Source organism: Lissotriton helveticus, chromosome 5_1 (assembly GCF_964261635.1).
Source record: "Lissotriton helveticus chromosome 5_1, aLisHel1.1, whole genome shotgun sequence".
NCBI lineage: Eukaryota > Metazoa > Chordata > Amphibia > Caudata > Salamandridae > Lissotriton > Lissotriton helveticus.
Window position 1 is genome coordinate 2,119,649,141 of NC_136065.1, and position 22,868 is coordinate 2,119,672,008.

Below are 22,868 nucleotides of genomic sequence, written 5' to 3' on the forward strand. Positions count from 1 at the left end.
TCTGCTGTGCCAAGTGTCCTCTGTTAACACCTCGTGTACTTGAGCGACGAAAAGTATTCCCTCTGAATTGCTGAGACTGAAGTGCACCCATGGATTTAGCTGTCTCAGTATCTTTTTTGATCTTCTCGAGGGTGGTGTCAACTTCCGGGCCAAACAGTCTGTCTGGATTAACGGGCTGGTTGAGGATAGTCGTCTGTATCTCTGGCTTGAACCCTGAGATGCGGAGCCATGCTTGACGCCTCAACATCACACTAGTGTTTATCGCTCTTGCTGCTGTATCTGCAACATCAAGCGCACATTTAATTGCAGCGTTGGAAATGAGCTTGCCCTCCTGTATCAGCATCTCAGCTCCTTCTTTAAACTTGTCTGGAAGGTGTTGTAATAGCTGCTCTAAGGTGTCATAGTGTGCCCTATCATATCTGGCCAACAGGGCTTGTGTGTTAGATATGCGCCAGATGTTGGCTGCTTGTGCTGCCACCCTTTTCCCCGATGCCTCCAGCACTTTTGACTCTTTGTCTGGGGGAGGAGCTTCACCCGTTGTCTGTGAATTCGCCCTCTTGCGGGCATTGGAGACCACCAAAGAGTCCAGAGGCAACTTGCCCCGTATATAAGTGGGGTCTCCAGGTGCCGGTCTGTATTTCTTTTCTATTCTGGGGTTTACCACCCTTGCTCTCGTGGGTTCCTTGAAAATGTCTGTGGCATGCTTGAGAACCCCTTTGAGCATTGGAAGTGTCTTCACAGTTTTTTCTGCCGCAGAGAATGTGTCAAATAAAAAGTCAGCTTCCACAGGGTCGGCATGCATATCCACCTTATGGTTTGTAGCCGCCCTTTCAATCAAGGCATTAAATGCCGCAGAGTCTTCTGTTGGAGAAGTTTTCACACCATAAACCTGTGGGTCATGTACCACTTGTTGATCCCCCTGATCACCAGAGTCTATCCATGAGTCTTGTTGCTCATCAGGGTCAGTGTTGTCAGGAAAGTTATACTCTTCATCCTGTTCACCCTCATCTCCATCTGAGCCAGTGGGTGAAGGTGTTGGACTCCTCCTAGGTCGTGGAGGAATGTGTTCAACGAGTTCTGGTGTTTCTGGTGCTGGCCTCTTCTTCTTTAGAGGTATTACAAACGACTCCAAAGGCTGGGATGTAATTTTCCGCTTGTAGAGCGTCAATTTTCCCGTGTCGGCGTCGATAAAATGTTCCGACTGCTCTTCTAATGAAGGTTGTCGACCGAAACGTCCACTTAGTTGCGTTTGCCCCAACCCTTCTGAGTCCTTTGGCACCGATCGAGGTGCAAAGGCCTTCGGCGCCACCTTCGGCGGTAGAGTATAGAGTATCAGCATCGAAGTCTTCTTCGGTGGGGCTATCGACTGTGGTACCGAGGGCGTTGTCGGCTCCGACGTCAACCCCTTTTCCCGTATCCGCTTGAGGGAGTCCGAGACCTGCTTCGTAAAAGAAGCGGATGGCTTTGTCGATCCGACCGATGACCTCGGTCCACCTCCAGGGGAAGATCCGAGCGTCGACGATTTTTCTTTGGTCGCCGGAGGCGCAGACGCACCCTTGACAACTGCGCTCCGGTCCCCTGCCACGGCCTTAGGCGTCGACACCGCTGGCTTCGGATCGGCAGCTTTTTCTTTTTGCGTCGGGGCTCCAGACTTCGGCTCGGTGCCCTTCGCGGACTTCGCCTCGACTGGGCGTTTGCCTGTTGACGCGGTAGTCTTGGCTGAATGCGTGTCGACAGTCTTCTTTGACTTCGACTCGACCACCTTGCTCGACACCTGCTTGACGACCTTCTTCGAGCTTGGCTCCTTGACCTCTTTCGGTACCTTAGCCTGTTCGACAGCCTTTTTCGGCTTTGAGGCCTCCGAAGACGACGGCGTCGATGGTGTAGCAGACGTCTTCGGTTTCGATGGCGTGTCGGCCATCTTTGTTGTTTTCGATTCGATGTTTTTAGTTTCGGTTTCGATTTAGTTAATGGAGGCTCCGCTGGTATGTCCGTAGCCGGGCCAGAAGGCGGGGCCGAGGATTGAGGTGTAGGGTCGTGGGTAAGGCCGTGTGGCGATCCCGTGACCTGAGCCTTAGTAATTGTACGTACGGGGTATAGCTCTTCCTCTGAGCTATCTTCCATGGCCCCATAAGCTTCCTCGTCGTCCCCTACCTCCTCGACGTTTTCGTCTAGGTCCTGGCCCTCGACGGGTTCTCCGTAGTCGGCCTCGACCTCCGCCGACGTAGGTGAGATCTGCAGGTGAAGCTCTTGCTCGTCTGCTTCGGGGTCGTCGAAGATGTTTACAGGTGCCGGAGCCGATCGCTGGGCCTCGAGGCGCGCCACGCGCCGAAGCTTGATCGTTTTCTTCGATCTGAATTTCGAACAGGCCATACAGTTGGCCTCGTTGTGGTCCGGCGACAGGCACTTGTTGCATACAGGATGCACGTCGATGTGTGGGTACTTTGAACTGCACACGGGGCAGAACTTGAACGACTCTGTTCCATCGTAGTATCGTCGGGGTCTCGCTGCGTCGACAGGGCCTTGATGACCGAAGAGTCACCCGACTCCCCAGATATCCGACTTGAAGAGTTGGAGTACACACGAGACCGAACGCGAACAATACCGACGAAGTAAGGAAGGCCTTTTGGCCTTAAAGAAGTTGTTTTATCGATTCCGAACAGGAGACGTCGAAATCACATCCGAACCCAATGGCGGAAAAAAACAATCTGGGGATGGAGTCGATGCCCATGCGCACTGTAGTCCAGGGGAGGAGCCACCTATCTCGTGATACTTCGAAGACTCTTCCAGGACAACAATGTGCAATCATCCGGACCCAACACTAGGCGGCGATCTATGCAATAGATATGAATTTAGCAGCCCACATGCCTCGAACCTCCGATTTTATCCTCTACACCCTGCCGCCCCTGTGCCGCTGGTGATGCAGTTTTGGTACTCACCTGACCCTTGCCCCTTGCTGACCTTTGGTCCCGAAGACAGGAACTGTAAGTGTATTACTTATCTGAATAACTGCATTATTATTTTCCTCTATTGGATAACACCTCCGTAGGAGAACACTGAACTGCTCAGACATTTTCCAAAGTATCGACTTTTTAAAGTGAAAAGTATTGCTATTTAAAAACGTACTTACCTTATTATGAAGATCTTGGTCTTAAAATAAAGTACAAAGAAAGCTTATTTTTCTAAAATTAGTGTGGATCTCGTGTCATGTTGTGCAATAAATGTCTTACACTCCTCTGTGTTAGGCCTAAGGCTGCTCACCCACACTACCACAAATAGAGCACTTTGGGTTTTACATTGAGCCCTATACACTTTTGAGGAACCCTAGGGCTCTCTGCATGGTATAACCACCTAGTGGCGATACCATATACAGAGTCAGCTTCGTATAGCAGTCTCGGATGACACGAGGTGTTATTCATCTTGTAAATGTAGCCTAATATCCTCCATTTACACCCACAACTGATTGTTTCGAATCGTTTTGGGCCAGGCAGCCACAGTATTATGGAGATACGGCTACTAGGCATTTTAGGTAAATAAGGGAAGAGTTTATATTTGTAAAGAAAAAAAACTTACCCAGCTGCACACGAGCAGGAGACACCAGTGAGCAGAAGCCAAAACCACCAGCTGAAGGAGAATGGCCTACAAGGAAAGGTACGGTATAAGAGCCTACAATAATGCAGCACATATAACACCAAGACGTTCAAGACCTCGCTTCTACAATGGGGCAAAGCGAAGAAAGTACACTAGTACATTGTAAAACCACAAGCCGCACACCAGAGCAGGCATGGGCTATACATAGGGCACCCAAAGTCCTAGGCTGTATATTAAAGAGTTGAAAGCCCTCGGGGCAACATCCGCTTTGGATGGCACTCTGAACTCAACAGAAAGAAGTCAAGATCCCTGGAATCTAAATCAAAGCAGCCCCAAAAGCCACAAGCAGTATATCCGAACACGTCACAGCGAGCCAAAGGAATGGGTTCTACATCAGATCATACACTGGAGGGTACCAAGGTCCCAGGCTCAAAATCATTAGTTCAAATGCTTCCGATACATTGGAGCAGCCTCTGCCCTGGAATGTACATCGCACTGCAGGAGGCTGTGCTGTGATGCTGACTCAAACGTGGCCAATACATAAGGCAGAAGCACACTGGAGCAATATTGAGGACTAGTGTTCATCACTGCACCGAGTGTTACAAGAGCCCTACTGCACCTTTGTACCTTCAACTTCAAGGCTGGTGTAAGGTTAGCTGCACCTGTGGTTTATCACACTGGTGCAAGATGAGCAGCAGTCTTCCAATAAAGGTGTTGTACCTGCAGCTAACAATGCAGCACTTTGGGAGTTTTGATAACAGCTTGTGGCACAGGTGTTTCATTGACTATCCCTCTGGCTTCCAGGTCAGCATTTCATGAACTGCACCTGCGGCTTATCAGGGCAGTGCAAGGAGAACTATACCTGCAGCCTTATCGCTCTGGTGTAAGGTGGGATGGAGCTTCAGCTTATGAGATTAGTGCAAAAATAACTGTACCTGCAGTGTACTGCCCAGAGGAAAGGTGGGTTGAACCTCCAGCTGATAGCATGGGTTTTAGGTGGGCCATAGCTGCAGCGTATGAGGTTAGTGTAAGAATATCTGTATCTGCAGTTTATTCCCTTCTAGGAAATCTGAGTTGCACCTGCAGCTTACTGCCCCAAGGGAAGGCGGGTCATACCTGCAGCGTTGGCAGTTGTGAAATTTTAGGTAGGACAGGACAGCCAACAGAACGAAGAAGATGAGAATAGATTCCAGGAGCATCAACCGGGACTGGGTGATGAGAGAGTTCTCTGTGATAATGAAAAAAAAGAAACAGACTTGGCTTAAATGCACATTTCCTGAGCTGTTGACGATTCACGAAAAGGCAAGGTCAGAGCAACCACTAACAGCAGCAAAAGTGAGTACGAATTTTTATTTTTAAATCAAGCGCTGAGAGGACTCCTTGTACCAGTGTGTAAAATGGGCAGTATCCCACAGATAATGATTAGTAGAGGCTTCTTTGATATATGATTTGCTTCATAATTGTCAATTTCAGACGTTAACGTAACATATGCGAAGCTCTTTAAGAGCCTCCCTGGTCTATTAGTAATAAGCCTTAGGTGGGACTCATTCTGCCCTAACATAAAAGACTGACTACACAAGTGACAGGCTCTGTGTGCGCTCTCAAAGCCAGTAAAGAACACTTCACATGTCCTTATATTACAATTGCCTCTGCAGAATACTACACCTACCAAACAGGAGGAGAAGGGCTGCTCCAAGAGCTGTGCAGTGAGTGCAGTTCATTTCCACCACAATTTGGTAAGCCAGAGCAGGACACAAGCCACCGGCGAGGGCCGGAATAAGTCGCAAGGACCAGACTGGGACACTGGCATCATACTCTGCAACCAAGAGAAAAGGTAAAAACAAGGAAGTAGTTACCAGTGGTGGCTGCACATAAGTCAGTCACAGTTTTACTATACATCCAATCAAGGGGTGCACAGGTTTCAAAAATGCTACTGAAAATGTGACAAATACGCTATACAAAAGCTCACAACCCAACACACAGCAGAGAAGTGGCATTAAAAGTATTTCTTACCTGCCCCAATTCTGTTCCACAAAAAGTTCCCATCGAATCCTCCAATGTAACCTGAAAGAAGCACATTTTTATTACTACACTGCAAAAAGTAAAGCAGTGTGTTGATGGCTCAGAAGGGAACGGCGATTTGGGAAAGAAGGGGACCGCCAGCCTTGGAATTGTTCTATAATCCACCTTCTCCATCTCTTATTAAGTTGTGTTATGTATAGTGATGCATTTTTAGTCATGTTTTGTACTTATGTGATGTATATATCGGTTTCAAATGTGTGATTCTGTTTATGTATAGTTCTGTGATTGTGCATTATTATATTGAATAGATAAACCAAAATCGATTAGAACTTTATCGAGCATAGCTATATACATATAAAAACTATTTTGATACTGATCTACATAATTATGAAACTATTTTAATAGATTGACAAATAAATAATAAAAAAACTATTTTTGATATACATGCATTTTGATATGTGTATATATACTTTTTTGGTGTATATGAATCTATAGCCTGAATCGAACAACCAACAGCAATTGTTGAACTTGTGTCTACCCCTCACTTTACCATGTGTGTTCAGAAGGGAATGGCAGCAGCTTTAGGGAAGAGCACAGTTCGACAGTGGCAGTGCTGGGTAAGAAAGGGGGGTGGGTGGAGGATGGAGATGTATGTTTCAAGTTGTGCAACGTGCGGAAGAGTGATCTTAAGAAGCGATTGTGTTCAATGGAGATGTAGGGCCCCATTACGATGGTGGGCGGACTTTGACCGACACCACCGTTGCGGAAAACAAGACCGACCGTCAGAGGTGCGTCGGTCCCGCGGGGACAATCAGGATGCGACCGCCACCCTGGCGGTCGCATCCCCCATCTTTTACATTACGGCGGTCGGTGCTGTAAGCAGTACCCGCCGCAATGTAAAAGTGCCATGTTGTGCATTGACATGCGCAATGTGACAGGCACAGAGCGGTGGCTGCCACCTTGTTTATGCCAATGTAGGGGGTACCATGGGTACCCCTCAAGTGCTCCATCCACCCATCAACACCCCGGGGGCCCGCAACAGGCCCACAATGCAAAAGACCGCATGCCTTTCCATGGCGGCATCGCTGCCATGGAAAGGCACTAATCCGCCCACATCATAATATGGCGGGCGGTGCCTGCTAGGCACCGCCACCATATTATGGGCCAGGTCCGCACTGCAGGCAATCGTAACGCCTGCGGAAAAGCGGTGGGCGATCTTTCCGTCCGCCACTGTCCCCCCACCATTGTAATATGGCGGGGGTAGTGGAAGGGCGGGAGGGGAATAGATGTCGGGCGGATCGCCACCACCGGTGGCGATCCGCCCGACATCACAATGGCCCCCGTAGTGTGCTCCAAGGTTCCCATGGAGGAGGTGGTAGGTGATCAGAAGGGAACGGCATTAGGAGGGATAAAAGTTCACCATTAGGTAGCCCACTGTGAGCAGTAGTGCAAAGTGAGAAGAGAATGGAGGAGGGCAGCATGGGTACCGAGATAGTGCTAAAACTGAAAAGTATGGGCATGCATGAAAGACAGATATTGTAAGGGTGGAGTGGTATGGCTGAGTAAGACTTCATCTACTCACTCAAAGTGAGTAGATGAAGGGGATGCAAAGGTAAAAACAAAATAGCCTTTCCATTGCTGTGCAAGCTGGTATGTGTTTGGGGCTTTACAGCATTCAAAGGTGCCGATGTTAGTGGAAAATGGTATCATGTTAGACCACAGTCATCAGAAGTGGTTCTGTACTTGAAAACAGAGTGCTGGTTGAAAAAAGGGTGTCTAGCAGATTACCACCAAATGGGTTGCTTTCTCTAGTTAAGACCTAGAGCAGGGGCATAAGCAAGTACTGCTTGAACATTTGAGAGCTTGGGTTTATTAAATTCCACAATATGTTTGAAAGCAATGGTAAAGGAGAAAGAAAAATGGTCTGTTGTGCAATTTTAATAATACATATTTTAGTTCTCAATTGAGTGCTAAAGGCTCAGGACTTTCTTAAACAGGACATTATAGGTGCTAACGTTGGAATGGTTGTAGGAAACTAGAATTTTGTTGCAGTTGTCCCCCCCCCACTTTTTGCCACATTTTTTACTACTAGATTCTGGTTTTCAACTCAGACAGTGCACTAAGGCCCGTTAACCAGACCTCAGTGCCAGTGCTCTTTCCCTAAAACAAGTTAAAGTCTAATTGTAACCCAATTGGTAAGGCCTTTGGCACTCCTATAAGTCCTTAGTAAATGGTACCATTGGCAGGGGTACTAGAGAGGGTCCCTAAGGGCCACAGCATGTCTTATGCCACCCTAAGGGACCCACACACAAATTGCATGCAGGCTGCCACTGCAGACTACATAAAGGATAAATGATAGACGGAATGCTGAACAAATAAAACATTCACCCCAGTCACAGATGAGTTTAATCCATCATTTGTTTGTTCACCACGCCACCACGGTTTGGACCCTGCCATATGCAAACCAGTCTTTACCCGGCATAGCCTGGCAGATATGGGGTGATAGCGTGGAAGATGGCGTGCTGAATCGTCGGCACCGAGCAGCAAGGAGTTTTGCCCCAGAAATTCCATTGCATCGTTATCTTTACTTAAGCGAACTCACACCCACAAAGTTCCATGTACCGAATCAAATACATTGAGGAACAGCAGCAGTATTTTCTGTGCTTCTGAAAATCACTAACTCGAAAAGTACTTACCCGATCTCGAAGATCTTGGTTTCTAAATATAAAATCTGCGTTATTTATAAATTGGAGTTGAATTTCCTTATTGACTGCGTGTCTCATTTATGGACAGTGTGTGCAACAAACGCCTAACATTCCCATCTGATAAACCTACGGCTGCTGGACCACAATACCAAATATAGAGCACCTTAGTATTGTTAGAGCAAGACCATGTACGCTAATATGAGATACCTGGACACTCTACACAGTGCACCTAGTTTTGGTAAACTATATATAAAGAGCCAGCTTCCTACAATGGTGATAATACATTTGTCTACCTCTTCCCATCTGGTGGTTTTGTCCAATTATGCTATAAATCCCTAGGTGGGCTAAATATGGAATGGCCATACGCAGGGTTAGAGGTGGGGTGTAAGTGGGCTGCTGGGAATGGAAAGGTGGTGGCTTTGTGAGTGATGATGGCTGATGGACAGAAAGCAAGAGACTGATAAAGTGACAGGGCAGTTCGATGGACAAAGCAAGGAACTTGGAAAACAGAGTGAACATTTGGAAAAGGAACTTGATGTGACGCCATCTGACAACTCTCCTCCGAGGTTGGAGCTCCTACCTCCAAGAGCCAGGATCATATGCCCAAGTGGAGGGCCGCTGTCATCCACAAAGAAAATACGCTTCATGTAGAGAGAGATGAACTGTCCATAATACACCTCATCGAACCTGGACAAAAGCACACGTACAATCAGGCTCACAGCAAGTGTGGCACAGAGACGGAACAATGACTGGACAGGTAAGGTAGTTAAATAAATATTTCTGAAAGACATAGTGTTTCCAGTCTCAGGATTTCATTTAACAAATCAATGCATTCATAAGTTGTAATGTTCCAGTTGTTTCGAATAAACCACTTGGACTAATAGCCTAGTTAACTTTTATTCATAACAGAAAAGCAGAAGACAGGAGACGTGGTGTCCTATGACATAGACTAAACTGGTATTTGTAGAGTGAACCGCAAAAATCACAAAGAAACTATTATCCCTTATTAGCAGAATAGACGTATGGGGCTCCACTGATCTTAGTAAGAAGCACACAAAGTTAATGGGACTATATTCACTTACACCACAGCTGGGGGATGGGTGAGGGCCCAGAGACGGCTCGCCAGTCCTGCCACGGTTAGGGCCACCAGAACCACATTGACTTTAACAGTTAGCACAATGGGCAGTTTCAGGAAGCTTGGCATCTTCACAACTGGACTACATGCAGCTAAACAGGAGAACGAAAGCCACACAAAAAGAAACGGGGTTATGGAAGATCACGGTTTTCTGAACAGAGCATAAACAACTTCTGAGTAAACGAGCGACTTTATGTGTAGAAACCTTACGATGGCCTGCTTCCCATGGGAGAGAGCAAAGGCTCCTTACGGAACTAAAAAAATAGAGAGCAGAACCCAAAAACCATATACTATTTGAGGCCTGTATAACTAGACAAACATTCAAAGATGGCTTTCGAAAATGAACACAACTTATCAGACCACATGGATGTGTGTATTGTACGTTAGAAAAGCAGTACCCTTTTTCTATAGTTTTGAAGATATATATAGTCAATAATACTTTTATTTGATTTCGTTAAAAAGCATAAAAGAGTAGAGAAAGCACTTAATACAAAATGGAGGTTAAAAAGGTACAAAAGCTTAAAACGTAATGCGGTTGTGCACTCAATCTTTTTCAATTGTTAAAACACGAAGTGTATATATATATATATATATATATATATATATATATATATATATATATATATATATATTGACACACGAGGTTGCCCATTTGAATGAAGCCGCACTTGCAACTACTCGTGAGCTTTTCCTTTGGGGCTAAGTTTTGTGATGGATTTGTACGGCTGAGACCAGCCGCGGGAGAGTCCCATCCCCGGTGAGCCACACGGCTTCATCGTTTTAACGGGAGTAGTTTGTTGAGGGTGCAAGCATAAGTTACACGGCATTTGAAGCGGAATGAGTTGCATCAACCCACTGGGGGATTGTATTAAGTGACATTGTGGCAGTTCACCATGACAGACTCACTGGAGATTATATTGTGACACTACGAGGACCAGAGGGCTTAGCGATAGGCCCCGCCCACTGTGGCTGGTCCTCGCACTTGAAAAGTGAATGTAAAACTGGTCATGGTGTTTGCAGCATTTGGCCATTGAGGAAGGGACCACCACCAGAAACGCGTCTGGCCGTGAACATTGATGCATTTTGCTTTGTTTTACGCGCTGTAGCTGTCATCCATTAAATGAACGGAACACTTACAACTACTCGTGGGCTCTTCCTTTGGGGCTAAGTTTTGTGATAGATATAGATATATATATATATATATATATATAACCGATGCACCTTAGTGGCTTTATCATAGCTTGTCATGGCATGTTTCATTTTTATTCACTACTTCTTTTCCCACAATTGCATGTTCTTTCACTAACTCGGTGATTTTATCCTACTTTATGACTTTTCTCTTTTAAACCCCCAATTCTCCGGTTTTCCTTATTGTTTTATCTTCGTTTCTTCCCTTTCTGAATGTATATCTTCCCTCTTGTTGTTTCTTTATTTCTCCCCCTCTGACTCTTTCCCCAGCCTGTGAGTGTGGCCAGAGTTCAGGGTACCCCCACCTACACTTAACCCATCCAGATGCACTCAGGGGCGCGAGGCTGCCCGGGGTCCTTGCCCTGCTCCTTCCCGTGCCCTGCCGGCAGCTCTTGCATCTTCCTGCCCGCCGGGTACCACAGCAGGCCCGGCCCGCGCGCCATCCATCCCTCCCTCCCTCCCAGGCGAGGACTCACCTCCTGCCTGCACCCTGCGGCTCTGTCTGATGATTGACAGCGAAGAGGCGGCGCCGGAGAAGGCTCTGGCGGCTGCCATTGGTTAGAAACGATCACCCCCCCGGAAAAGGTATTCACGTTCCACCAATGAGGAGTCCTTCCTTTCCCGGAAATAGAAGAGAACGCTCTGTTGGCCCGGAAGTTCCCGCCCAGCCGCACGTGAGCCGGTATTTCTGCAGCAACCTGTTTGTTTATTTTATTTATTTATGCGTTTTTATACAGCGCGAACTTTACCCGAAGGTGTCAGAGCGCTTTACATAAGAACCAGTTGCAAAACATAAGTATTTAGGATTACATGCGTTACATAAAAGATACAAACAGAACAAATTGCAAATGTACAAGATGTAAAGTCACACAAAGAAGAGATATAAACAGAAAGAAAAATTGCAAATGTACCAATAGTAAAGTCACTCAAGGAAGAGATACAAATGGATATACTCTAAGAGTCACATAGATATGGTAGAGAGTACAAAGGTCTACTGCATAGTGATTAGAGTTATCTCTATATACATAGGGAAGGGATACAAATGGATATACTCAAAGAGGAACATAGGAAAGGTGCTGCTTTGATAAACTGCAGCATTTACACCATATTTTAAAATATTTGGGGCATTTTGAACTCACCCCTACACCAAAATAAAAATCTATTCCTGCATACTGGGGACCCAGGTTAGAGTCTTGTCGTCACCTCACACATCCTGTGATTCTGGAAAAATCACTTAATTTCCCTGTGCCTAAATACGAAACGTGATTTGTCCTTGTGTAATGTAACTGTTGCTCTTGTGAAGCGCTCCAATACTTTAGGATCGGGTTCACACTTTGTAAAACTGCAAAAACAAAATAGGAAATAAGCCTTTGTGATTATTTTGACACAGGTTACACTCTTCTAAAATATTCTTTGAAGTAGACTAATAGCCTTGCCAAGTACCACGCATCAGACATTAGACTAACGCATTTTGGTGTGTTGCAGTGGCACCTGGTGTTTGCAAAAAGTGGTGCGGCAGAAGTCCAGACGTAACACCACACAATTGAGCATAACGACCAAACCTGATGCCTGATTTACTCGGAGAGTTCGGCTGGGAAGAGAGGGTGAACGCAGATACTCAATAGTTTTCTTTTTAATCGACCTTGAGAGGATGAAAGGATGAAAGGCTGAGTAGAGTGCCAGAGTTCAAACCATGGGCTCAAATTCAGATCATCAGCTTTGTCAGAAAGCTTAGTGGATGCATTAGTCCAGTGAGTCTTCGGACCCAGCTAGGAGGCCTGAGCCTGACCAGGTTCCCATCAAACCTATTTCCAGCGTATGTTCAGCACAATTTCTCATCAACTCACATATATCCATCCTTCCATACACACACACTCATTTCCCCACTGAACTACATACTCCCATCCACACCCTCACCCATTGTGCTGTTTACCCACTAACTCATACTAATTCACACACTCAATGATACATTCACATCAAACTATCTTCCAGCTCATTCACATAATTTACATTGCCTTACCTGCTCACTGTTGTATTTCCAGGTTTTAGGTCTCGCCTGTGTGGGCTGCGCACATGCGCACTCTCGCTGGTGAGATTTTATGTTTTTTAGGAGCTTTCAGTGACGGGCTTTAAGACCCGCCCCTCTTTCCCATTGGCCGGAGTCACCGTTTATGCTAAACGGTGGCCAGCCATTGGGAAAGAGGTTTATGTGACGTCGACTTGTCTCTTTGTCAGACCGCCCACTTGGGCGGGCTCGTCTGTCTTCCTTCTGCTGCAAAAGGTTTCTTATCTTTATGGGGCCATGTGTTTCAAACACATGGCCCCATAAAGACAAGAAATCGCTTTTTTTTCTTTACTTTTGGTATAATCGCGACACCCGCGCTTTACTTTTAATGTTATAAGTAAAGCGCGGGTGCCGCGATTATACCAAAAGTAAAGATATAGAAAAAAACATCTATTTCTTCACTTTTGCTATAATCGCGGCACCCGCGCTTTACTTTTAATGTTATAAGTAAAGCGCGGGTGCAGCGATTATACCAAAAGTAAAGATATAGAAAAAAACATCTATTTCTTCACTTTTGCTATAATCGCGGCACCCGCGCTTTACTTATAACATTAAAAGTAAAGCGCGGTTGCCGGGATTATAGCAAAAGTGCAGGCACTACCCTATTCCTGAATGGAGTCCCGTGTTAGGAATCAGTGGAGACTCCCTGCGGTTCCGGAAGACCCGTGCTTTCTAGAGGGCGATACCTGGGGACGGGCTCCTGCCAGTGACACGCTCGGCTTCCACAGGGCGTTTTAAAGTTGCCTTTAGGAAACAACTCATTTTGGCAGCAGTGAGTGTCACCCTGGCTAGCCCCATTCCTGCAGACATCACTTTCTGGCTACAGTGCCTGGTCGTCAGCCATTTTCGGTTCACCCCAGGAGAACATTTACATCGACCTTTTAACAAAAGCTGTCGTCCCTTTCATGCGAGTCACGGCATCTCAAGTCACGGTGTCTCTTCTGTCCGTCTCTCCTGTCTCCGTGTTAGGAATCTGTGGAGACTCCCTGCGGTTCCGGAAGACCTGTGCTTTCTAGGGGCCGAGGTACTCGGCGCTCTCTCTGCATGACAGGTTTTTGCGGCCAGCACTGTATTTGTGTGGGAACAGCACTCAGTGCTGCAGTGCGAGGTACTCAGCGCTCTCTCTGCATGACAGGTTTTTAATATTTTCCATTAGCCCATATGCTTCTTCACATTTGCATAATTCTATTAAAGTTAATTCTTGAGAAACATGCCTTAAAATGCAAAACCCGTCCCTTTTCAGTGTGTTTATTTATTTGCTTGCTTGAATTGTAATTTAGCTTCTGGTATACGTCCCCTCTTGATACCCAGTTCTCTTCAGAAAAAAAGTTTAATACAGAAGAGTTCACGAGCAGAAAGCTTTTGTATAATTCACGATCATTGCCCCATGCTGTTCTTTGGAGGTTTTTATTTAATGAACATTCCAGAGGGATCTCTCTGTACAGAAGAGCACCCCCCTCCTCACAGACTTTTCCTAGAGTGCGCCACGCCCCAATCTATCCTGGCCCTTATTATCTGGTGACATCCATCAATATTGAACGGAGGAGGGGGTAGTATGTGTCTGGCTGTTTTTTTTAATGGGTAGAATGTTCTTTCTGTGGGATCTTGAAAGGCTGGGGGTTGCAGTTTATCCAGGGCTGCATCATAAAAGTTTCACATTTTAAGTACAGTGTGTTGGGGACGGGGGATTAGAAGGTGATTTATTACACGTTCTTTTCTTAAATAATAAACACTTCATTTTCAGGATTTGTCGCTTCAATGCTGTTTACTGTGCCTGGGCCTGAAGCACCCTAGGTTTGGAAAACACCCCTGCAGAAAAGCAGAGCAGTGGATGTGATGTATGGAACATATATGTACAATGGCCAGTAAGCTGTGCTGGGACGGCTGTGTTATTTATGTTTTGTAAAGCGAAAGGCTTCTGTCACAACGGTTTTAATACACCGCCTCCTTCCCAGGCCAGCCATTGACAAATTGGCTTTAACTTCTGAAATTGGAAAAAAAATGCTCAGTGTTATGGCCCAAAAAGGATGACAAAAAGGCAGCGCTTGTGTGGGAAAATGGCAGCTGTCCAATGTCTGCAGTCATTTATCCCGTAGGGTGGCAGTTTTGCACTATATAAATTCTCATTCCATTCCATCTACCCTGAGGAGGGCAGATTTATGTATTTCAGAGAAACTTGTACTGATTGGTTTCATCACCCTAGGGGTGGGGACAGGAGAGACCGGAGACCAGTGACTGAAGCTCAGGGCTCCATATTGATCGCTCGGCCTCTGCCTGACCTGTTCTGATAGAGGTACATTTGTGATGTGTCTTGTTAGACCACACCCAATTGGCCGTCAGACTGAGCGTCGAGAACAAGCGCCTTTCCAGTGGTTCCTATCTCGACACGCAGTTGGCATTGCAACTAAAAGGTTATGTTTGAGAGGAGTCTTAAGCTTGAGGTTGGGAAATACCAGGAAAGATTGCAAAACACCTCAGACTGACTATTCAGCAAAGTGGGCCTGCCAGTCTCTGTTTTACCACCTCCATCACTTGCAAATGTACATGATATGAGAAGTGCAGCACATTAGAAAGGTTATACAGAGTTCACATAGCAGGTTCAAATATGATTTTTTAACCTTTTTGTTTTCAAAAACTTCTTTGTGAGATTTGCCATTTGAAAACTGCAAATAGACATCACACATGCTAATACACTGACATGTAATGTAAACTTTTTCATGAGGAATTGCTATTTTAGGCTGCATACTGTGTTTGGACTGTGCAAGTACGATATACTTTTGACAAATCTCTCTCTGAGAAAATTTTCTTTTACTTGTATATGTGAGTTAGAAAATGCGGCCATGCTATAAATGGATCGAAAATACACCGTTGCACATTATTTGCTGCATTTCTAGGTGATGAGCAGTTATATCCGAGAGAGAAATATTGGGGTTTGGAAGAGTTTTTGGTAAGATATTGAAATGATAACCAAGTGCACTGCAATGACAAAGGAACTCTGTGGGTGGATAGGAATAGCTCACCTCATTTCTCCTACCATTTGTCACTTGTTGCTTGAGTGATGGACATTGTAAGGAGAAATGAATCATTGGCAATATTTGGTGCAGGTTGATGGTTAATGTTGATTGTGGACACCTAATATTTGTGTAATGAAACATTGAAACCAATTCAGGTAGTTTCAGAGTGTGTCACTGAATGTAGCTTGCTGTGATTGGTAGCCATATCTGAAGACAACGAGGGCACCCATTAAAGTCAGCAAGGGACCTTGGGAATCAATTCTTTTTCAAACAACAGTGGTCCCTTACAAGAGAAAAAATTCAATTCAATAAATATAGCCACCATCGTTTCTATATTCGGTGTGACATGTCCAGCCGGACAGAGGTCCAATCTTTACTTTTGAAAGGTATGGGAGAGGAATTCTCCACAGTTCAACAAAGTGGGGCACAAGCCTGTACCCTACTCAAACATACACAGAAAATACAATGGACAACGTGAAACTAAGAAGGGCTTTTTAGGCAAAAGCGGGCGGTTCTTCAACTTTCAGAATTCAAATAAAAGAACAGAAATGTCATCATGCACTTTTACATGTTGAATGACACATGGTACATAAATGTATAAAGTGCGTAATTAGAGTCAACGGCGTTTAGATCCCACTATCTAATCATGGGGATCATCATCAGGACATTTGTATAATGCCTAATGAAATAAAGCCTCAGAGACACCGAGGGCGCTCTAAAAACGGAGTAGAATTCAGTGAAAGTACAGTAGCTGGTACCAGAGTCAGGTACCGAATGAGCGTCAAGGAAGTAAGTGATCGCTTCAAATTTAGCAAGGATTGCCGGGGGTACAGGAGCAGTGTCCATCCGTCACGATGGAGTGGTGAATGATGAAATTTCTCTCACCAGCACTTTTCTCTAGACAACAAAAGATACACACTTTCAACACACCTTATTAGACAGTACACCTCACCACTGCGCAGATATACCACCTAGATGGATACTAAAGTGTCCCCTGCAACATTCATAAGGCAGATCATTATCAGGCCTCTGGTAACACATGAAGGTTGATGGAATGTATTACTAGGGTTTCCACCTTGAAATAGGATCCCATATTTGTTTTTTAGAAAAGTCCTCACCCACATTTGTCTGGCATGCTTCGTCAATGGGCAGCTACAACACCTCCTGTACCATCAGTGGGTATTGGCGAAGGGAAACATCTGACTGTTACAGCGGCAGATACCCTTGATGAATGTGTGACTACAGGTCAATGCTCCTGTGTCTCCCCGGATTGGGAGAATTAGACACAATTCCTGGAGAAAACCTCAAGGAACCCCATCAGAAATTATTACATTTTTTTACAAATAACGGGGTGTGTTTCTCAACAGCACTAACTTGGACATGTTTTCTGATGTAAATTACGCTGACAGTATAGGGATCTATAGTCCTGATGAAGGCAGACGACCCGTAAGGGTGGAAGGAGTATGGCCGAAACATGTTGGCATCTAGATGGTAGGGTATGGCCCATTGACCATCTTAAACTGCTTTTAATCCTTCCAAAAGTAACCCTATAATGAATCAAATAGACTTGGTATCGATTTTCGGCAGTTTCAGTCATTTACCAGATTCCTAAAATCTCTACTCTAGCCCCGTAATGTACACCCCCATGGTACAGAAGATGTTGTAGCTGCCCAATGTTGAAGCATGACACTATAATGTAGGTGAAGGCTTTGCTAAACAAGCATTGAAAATGCAATAGGTCTCGCCTTTGATTAAGTTAAAGCCATTTGCTTTGCTAATGGTATTGTATTCTAGCTTTGCATTATTCAGTTTATATTTGGGATACATTGTAGTTGTATGTAGTTAGAATTGTTTTGTTAGCTGTGTAGTAGTTTAAAGCATAGTATTAGTAGGAAAAGAGCAGTGTTTCAGATTTGGGAGGTGAATGAATAGAAGATTAGTATATGTGTTATTTTCGTCTAGTGAGGATTAGAATTGCATAAGGCAGACGACAGGGGCAAGGGGAGAGCAAATATATGCACATATCAAAAATATACACTAAATAATGTAAAGCTAAAATACAATACTATTAGCAAAGTAAATGGCTTTAACTTTATCAAATGCGAGACCTGTTGCATTTTCAATGCTTGTTAAAATATGTTATTGGAGGCAGCAAGTTGCATTCATTCAATTCATTATGTTTGAACAAGCTTTTATCTACCCACCTTATCATTCCCCCAGTCATAGACCCAGTTACTCACTCAACTGCTCACTCAAGATCATTCCCCGACAAACCCCATTAAAAATTATTTCACTTTCTCCCACTTTACATCATTCACCTACCCATGCATATTCGCCCATTCGCGTCAAGCTTTCCACTGTCATTCACCCATTTCATATAAGCATCACATTCACCTATTTACACAGGCAACCCCCCACATTCAATGCTCCACCCATTCACACAAACACCACTCATTGAGTAACCAGCAATTTAATGAATAAAAAGCTACACCTTGTTACTGCTTGTTTTATTCTCCTTGTGTATTACATCTAGATGCCCACTGTCACAGTAAGCACATATAATCTGCAATGGAGAAAAAACAACCACATGCAGTTGTATCAGCACAAAGTTTTAGGCTGACCCAATTAGTACTGCAGAGGAGACAGCAGTTGGAAAGGAAAATAAATAGAGACAAGAGAGAAGACTTTTTCCTCCAAATTTACATGTGCAGTTTTTTTGAGGCAGCTGCTGATCTGTTATCTTGCTTGTATAGTTGCGTTAGGTCACAGTTATCAGGATTTTGTTTTTACAGTTGAATATAATGCAAACTCGACCTGTTCAGGATTCTCATACATGCTGAGCTGAGCAGGAATGTGCTCATAAATACACAAAATCTAGCGCAACCCACAGACTGAAGAAAATGAGGGGCATATTATCAAGAAACAGCATTAACATTATCGCTCCTTTATCGGCAGGAAACTGCCGCTAAAGCGGCGATAATGGGCTTGATAGTATGCCCTTGTAAATTCCCATAGAGCCCATGTTCTGGTGTGGACATGGGCTTCTATTGGAGTTCTCAAGGACATATTATCAAGCCGATTATCGCCACTTTAGCTGCAATTTCCTGCCGCTAAAGCGGCGATAATTTTAACGCCATTCTTGATAATATACCCCTAAGTTTGTCTGCAGCATCTTTTGGAAACTTCCTAAATCTACCCTTTCACATATCATAGCGTGGGGTTTAGTTAGTCAAGCTTGCCGGCCCCACGTCACCCTGTGACACGATATTAAAGGGTGAGGTAAGTGCTTCTAGGTGATGTTCAAGCCTGTGCAGCCCGGGCTTGACAGATAAACGCCAGAGGCTGTTTTTAATGGGCGCACCGGAAGAAGGTAGAGACATTAACCCCTTTACTGCGGCGGCTATTCCGCCGCAGTGCTAAGGGGGCGGGGCGGCCGCATGCTGGTGACGGAACCGCTCCGTCACCAGCGTCGGTTGAGCTGTGCTCGTGACGGAGCGGTTCCGTCACGGCCCGCCCCGCTCAATAGAACGCTCAGCGCAGGCGCAGAATTCGCGCCGCGCATGAGCGTTCTATCGAGCTGGGCGGGCCATGACGGAACCGCTCCGTCATCAGCACAGCGCACCCGTAGCTGATGGCGGAGCGGTTCCGTCATCAGCATGGAACGGGTTAAAGCAACGTTATGGCGCTCTGAGGAACAGACCATGGCTGTGTGTTGGTAAGCCCTGACAGTGCTGAATCAGGCGGGAAACATCCTTTACAACGCAACTTTTACCACGCAGTGCCTTTACGACAGAACTTTTACAACGCAAACCATTACAACGCATTGCGCTGGGGGGGCGCTCTAGGATAGGGAATAAGTTTAATTTACTGTCCAACACCTTCCCTTCCTTCCATGGGGACTGGAGTTGGAATAGTAAATTAAACTATTCACTATCCAGCACCCCAAAGCGCTATGCGTTGTAAAGGTTTGCGTTGTAAAAACCGCGTTGTAAAGGCATGCGATGTAAAAGCATGCGTTGTAATGTCATACATCCGAATCAGGCACCTCCTCACGAAGGCCTTGCAAAAGTGCCTAGTACGGTAACCTTCATTTCAATTGTGTTTACTTCAGCTATTGTTCTGGGAAGCCATGAAAGTAAAGGAGGCGCAGCCCCTGCGCCCATATACAGGAGCTGCAGCTGGTGTGGTGGTCCGTATCACTGCGCTACAATGCACATTCATCCATTTATAGCACCTCCTGAAGTAGCCACAAGTGGGTAACAGGAGTGCCACTTTTAGCACTCATTGATCAAAGCAACTGCTCTGCTCTGGCAGTATTGAATTATTATTTGTAAAGTTTACATGAAATCTTATCTGCCAGGAGGTGGGTCTGGTCACACCAGCCAGGCTGGGATCAGGTGTGCTCTCTCTGGCTGCGGACCCGCTGCAGCATTCGCAACATTGTCCATTTGCCGCCGGAGGCAGAATTTAAGTCACCAGTGGGCTTAGAAGCAGTCAGCAGTTATGTTTCCAAGTTTACTTTTGCTGCCCGCTCTGCTGCCTGTACCCCCAGTGCCTCTCACCATGATGCCATGCGACCGGACCAGGACGCTGGGCACTCATTGTTGTCGCTGTCATCGGGCTCACAGTCATTCTCAGCCTCAGGTCTGTTAACTAAATGAAAGAACATGAATACTTTAATTTTAGCATCCTGCAGCTTAGAACTGCTCATGTCCACAGGCTCAGGCGGGCGGCGGCTGGCGGCTTCGGGCATGATTCTGAATGCTGCCGTAGTCGGAGAATCTAAAGTTGCACCTACTTTCCTTTCTCCTGGGCCGGACTTTACCCATTTGCTGGCCAAATCTACAAATTATGTTTTTGACACTTGAGTGTGTCAACATGAGCTACTTTCAATTTAACTGATTTGGGAACATCCCTGTGGCAATCAGACAACAGATGCTCGCGCAGCCAGGGCTGCTGCTGTTCGTGGCATCCCAATCCATTCATAGATGTGCTCATTTGTGGATACAAATAAACCTACTCTATCATTGTGCTTCAGTGCACAGGTCCAATGCGGCTGCCTTCACAATGTTATCCCACACACAAGCTTCTGGCTGCACATCCTGCAGCCCTTTACCATAACTTCTTTTCACATCAAGCACCGGAAGACAGACGTGTTCACGTCTCCTTCTCTTTTGCTAACTCGTGTCTTCATGTTTTAAAGGGAATAATCCTGTCCTTCTCTACGTGGCGTTTCAAATTTCATACAATGCTCAAAAAACCCGAGAGTAGAATTTAATTTTGATCACACATAATCTAAGTTTAGCATTTTAACTGAAGTGTTTTTGTTTTGGACAAATGTGTAACCTTTAATTGCAGCTCCCTGTTATCATAAAAGCCGTAGTTAAAACTGGCTGGAGTAACATCACACCAATGACAGTCTATTTCATGGAGACCATTGTTATTACAAAAGCAAATCATTAGAGCAAATATGAGTGTACTGTGGTAATATGTGAGATTCTGGTTAACAAAATATCTCTCCGCAGGCTTTAATGTAGTGTAATATCAATGCACCTATATTATATCCCTTTTCACCTATAACATATGCTTTTCACAATACATACACCCAAACTCCTGTTTTTACATAGCTTTTTCTAATACACTGATCAGGCCTATTGCCTACAGTAAACATTTATTTTAATTATTTTAGAGAGCTAGCAGCCTAGCTAAAGTCTTTCGAAACAAATGACAGCCTGTCACTCTCCTGAGGCTTGCTCGGGGCTGCGGCAGGCTGGGCAGCCCTCTGAGCCAGCTGACTGTAGTGACTCTTGAGTAATTATGATCACTTATTGGCAGGCAGCTGAGATCATCTGTGGTGGGGCCTCTCACATCCTGTTTGGTACAGTCGGGTCCCACAGTGTCCTTCCATTTCTGGTGCTTTGCAGCAGTTTTAAGATAGTCTTAGAGTTTCCCAGATATATGTAATTTCTGATACTTATGTTTCCCTGGTCTTTATTGCTTGGTTTTGCTTTCATGAAAGTGCCACTCATAGTCGTTGAATGTCACTCATAATTACACTGAAATTATGAAAATGTCACACACAGGCAATCTGAAAATGTGTCAGCTATGGACTGATATAGCCTAACCAGTGTCTGCAAGTGCCTCTGCTGCCTGAAGGCATGCCTGTCAACCTCTTGCCCTAAAAATGCAGGTCAAGTTAGGTGTTTAAGGGGCTGATCCCAATAAGAGCAGAAATGAACACTTTTTTTGAAAGCGATAAAGGTTTAAAAAGCAGGTGACTCCATTAAAGTATATGGAGACATTTTGTTTGTTAGACAGGTGGATAGAAGTAAAAATCAGGTGAGTTGACCAGTGCGTTGAGGGCATAACTATCTTATGCACGTGTACCCTCTTTAATGTGTAGTACATACACGTCCATGCAAAGGAAGTGAACTTGAATTCGACTGTCTACACAGTCATACAGGGATAGAAGTCATCGGTCTCGCCACATGAGTTTTTTAATACAGCTTAATTGTTTTAATAAAGCATAAATAATGTACACTGGTTGCAAGATAACATTCCTCTATGTTAGGTGGTCTTCCAAACAGACAGTGAGCATTCACCTTATTAGAAATTTTGAAAACAAAAACGAGGTCATATTACAGTTGATAAAAGAACTACAATTGACAGCAACAGTTCATACAAGTGAATGTTTAATAATAAAAATAAAAATAGTTTTAGTAACAGTTTTGCAATAAAATCATATTACATCTCGTTGTACTTATTTGAGCGACAGTAGTATTGTTGTTCAGCCGTAGGACATACATCCTGCACTCTGAGGGGGTATCTGTCGTTACAGTCCACTTATCCTCTCTGTGAAGTGATGTCGGGGGGAACTGGGGAGAAGAAACTGGGGCAAGTGAATATTTATTTATTTATTTAGTTTCTTATATAGCGCAGGAATTCGACCCCCGAAGGGGTATCTCCGCGCTTACGTTCTTACCTTAAGCTGAACTAAACAAGGATACACAGACAGAAATACTGGAAAGACTACCAGGTCAGAAAAAAATGAGTCTTTAGGCATTTCCTAAATGCAGTCAAACTGGAATTTAGCCTAAGGGTGAGGGGCAGGGAGTTCCAAAGAATAGGGCCTTTATAAGATAGAGCTC

The 22,868-nt window shown here is 44.9% G+C and overlaps 1 protein-coding gene across 7 annotated transcripts in view; it reads right to left on the bottom strand.

Annotated features, from left to right (window-relative positions):
* Nucleotides 1-11,179, bottom strand: part of POMT1 (protein O-mannosyltransferase 1) — a 68,556-nt gene extending 57,377 nt beyond the window's left edge. For 3 of the 7 annotated variants that reach the window (XR_013595137.1, XM_078646183.1, XM_078646189.1), the window contains exons 1-7: nucleotides 11,118-11,179; nucleotides 9,401-9,535; nucleotides 8,899-9,005; nucleotides 5,605-5,655; nucleotides 5,261-5,407; nucleotides 4,708-4,819; nucleotides 3,574-3,639 (exon numbers count right to left, since the gene is read on the bottom strand). Coding sequence is in view for 6 of the 7 variants with exons in the window: in XM_078646183.1 (XP_078502309.1) it covers nucleotides 3,574-3,639; nucleotides 4,708-4,819; nucleotides 5,261-5,407; nucleotides 5,605-5,655; nucleotides 8,899-9,005; nucleotides 9,401-9,522 (605 nt within the window). In the remaining variant the exon portion in view is untranslated. Of the gene's footprint in view, nucleotides 1-3,573; nucleotides 3,640-4,707; nucleotides 4,820-5,260; nucleotides 5,408-5,604; nucleotides 5,656-8,898; nucleotides 9,006-9,400; nucleotides 9,546-10,946; nucleotides 11,077-11,117 lie in introns of those variants that run through there. The other 4 variants (XM_078646186.1, XM_078646187.1, XM_078646184.1 and 1 more) reach the window with 4 other exon arrangements.
* Between the last annotated feature and the right edge of the window lie 11,689 nt (nucleotides 11,180-22,868).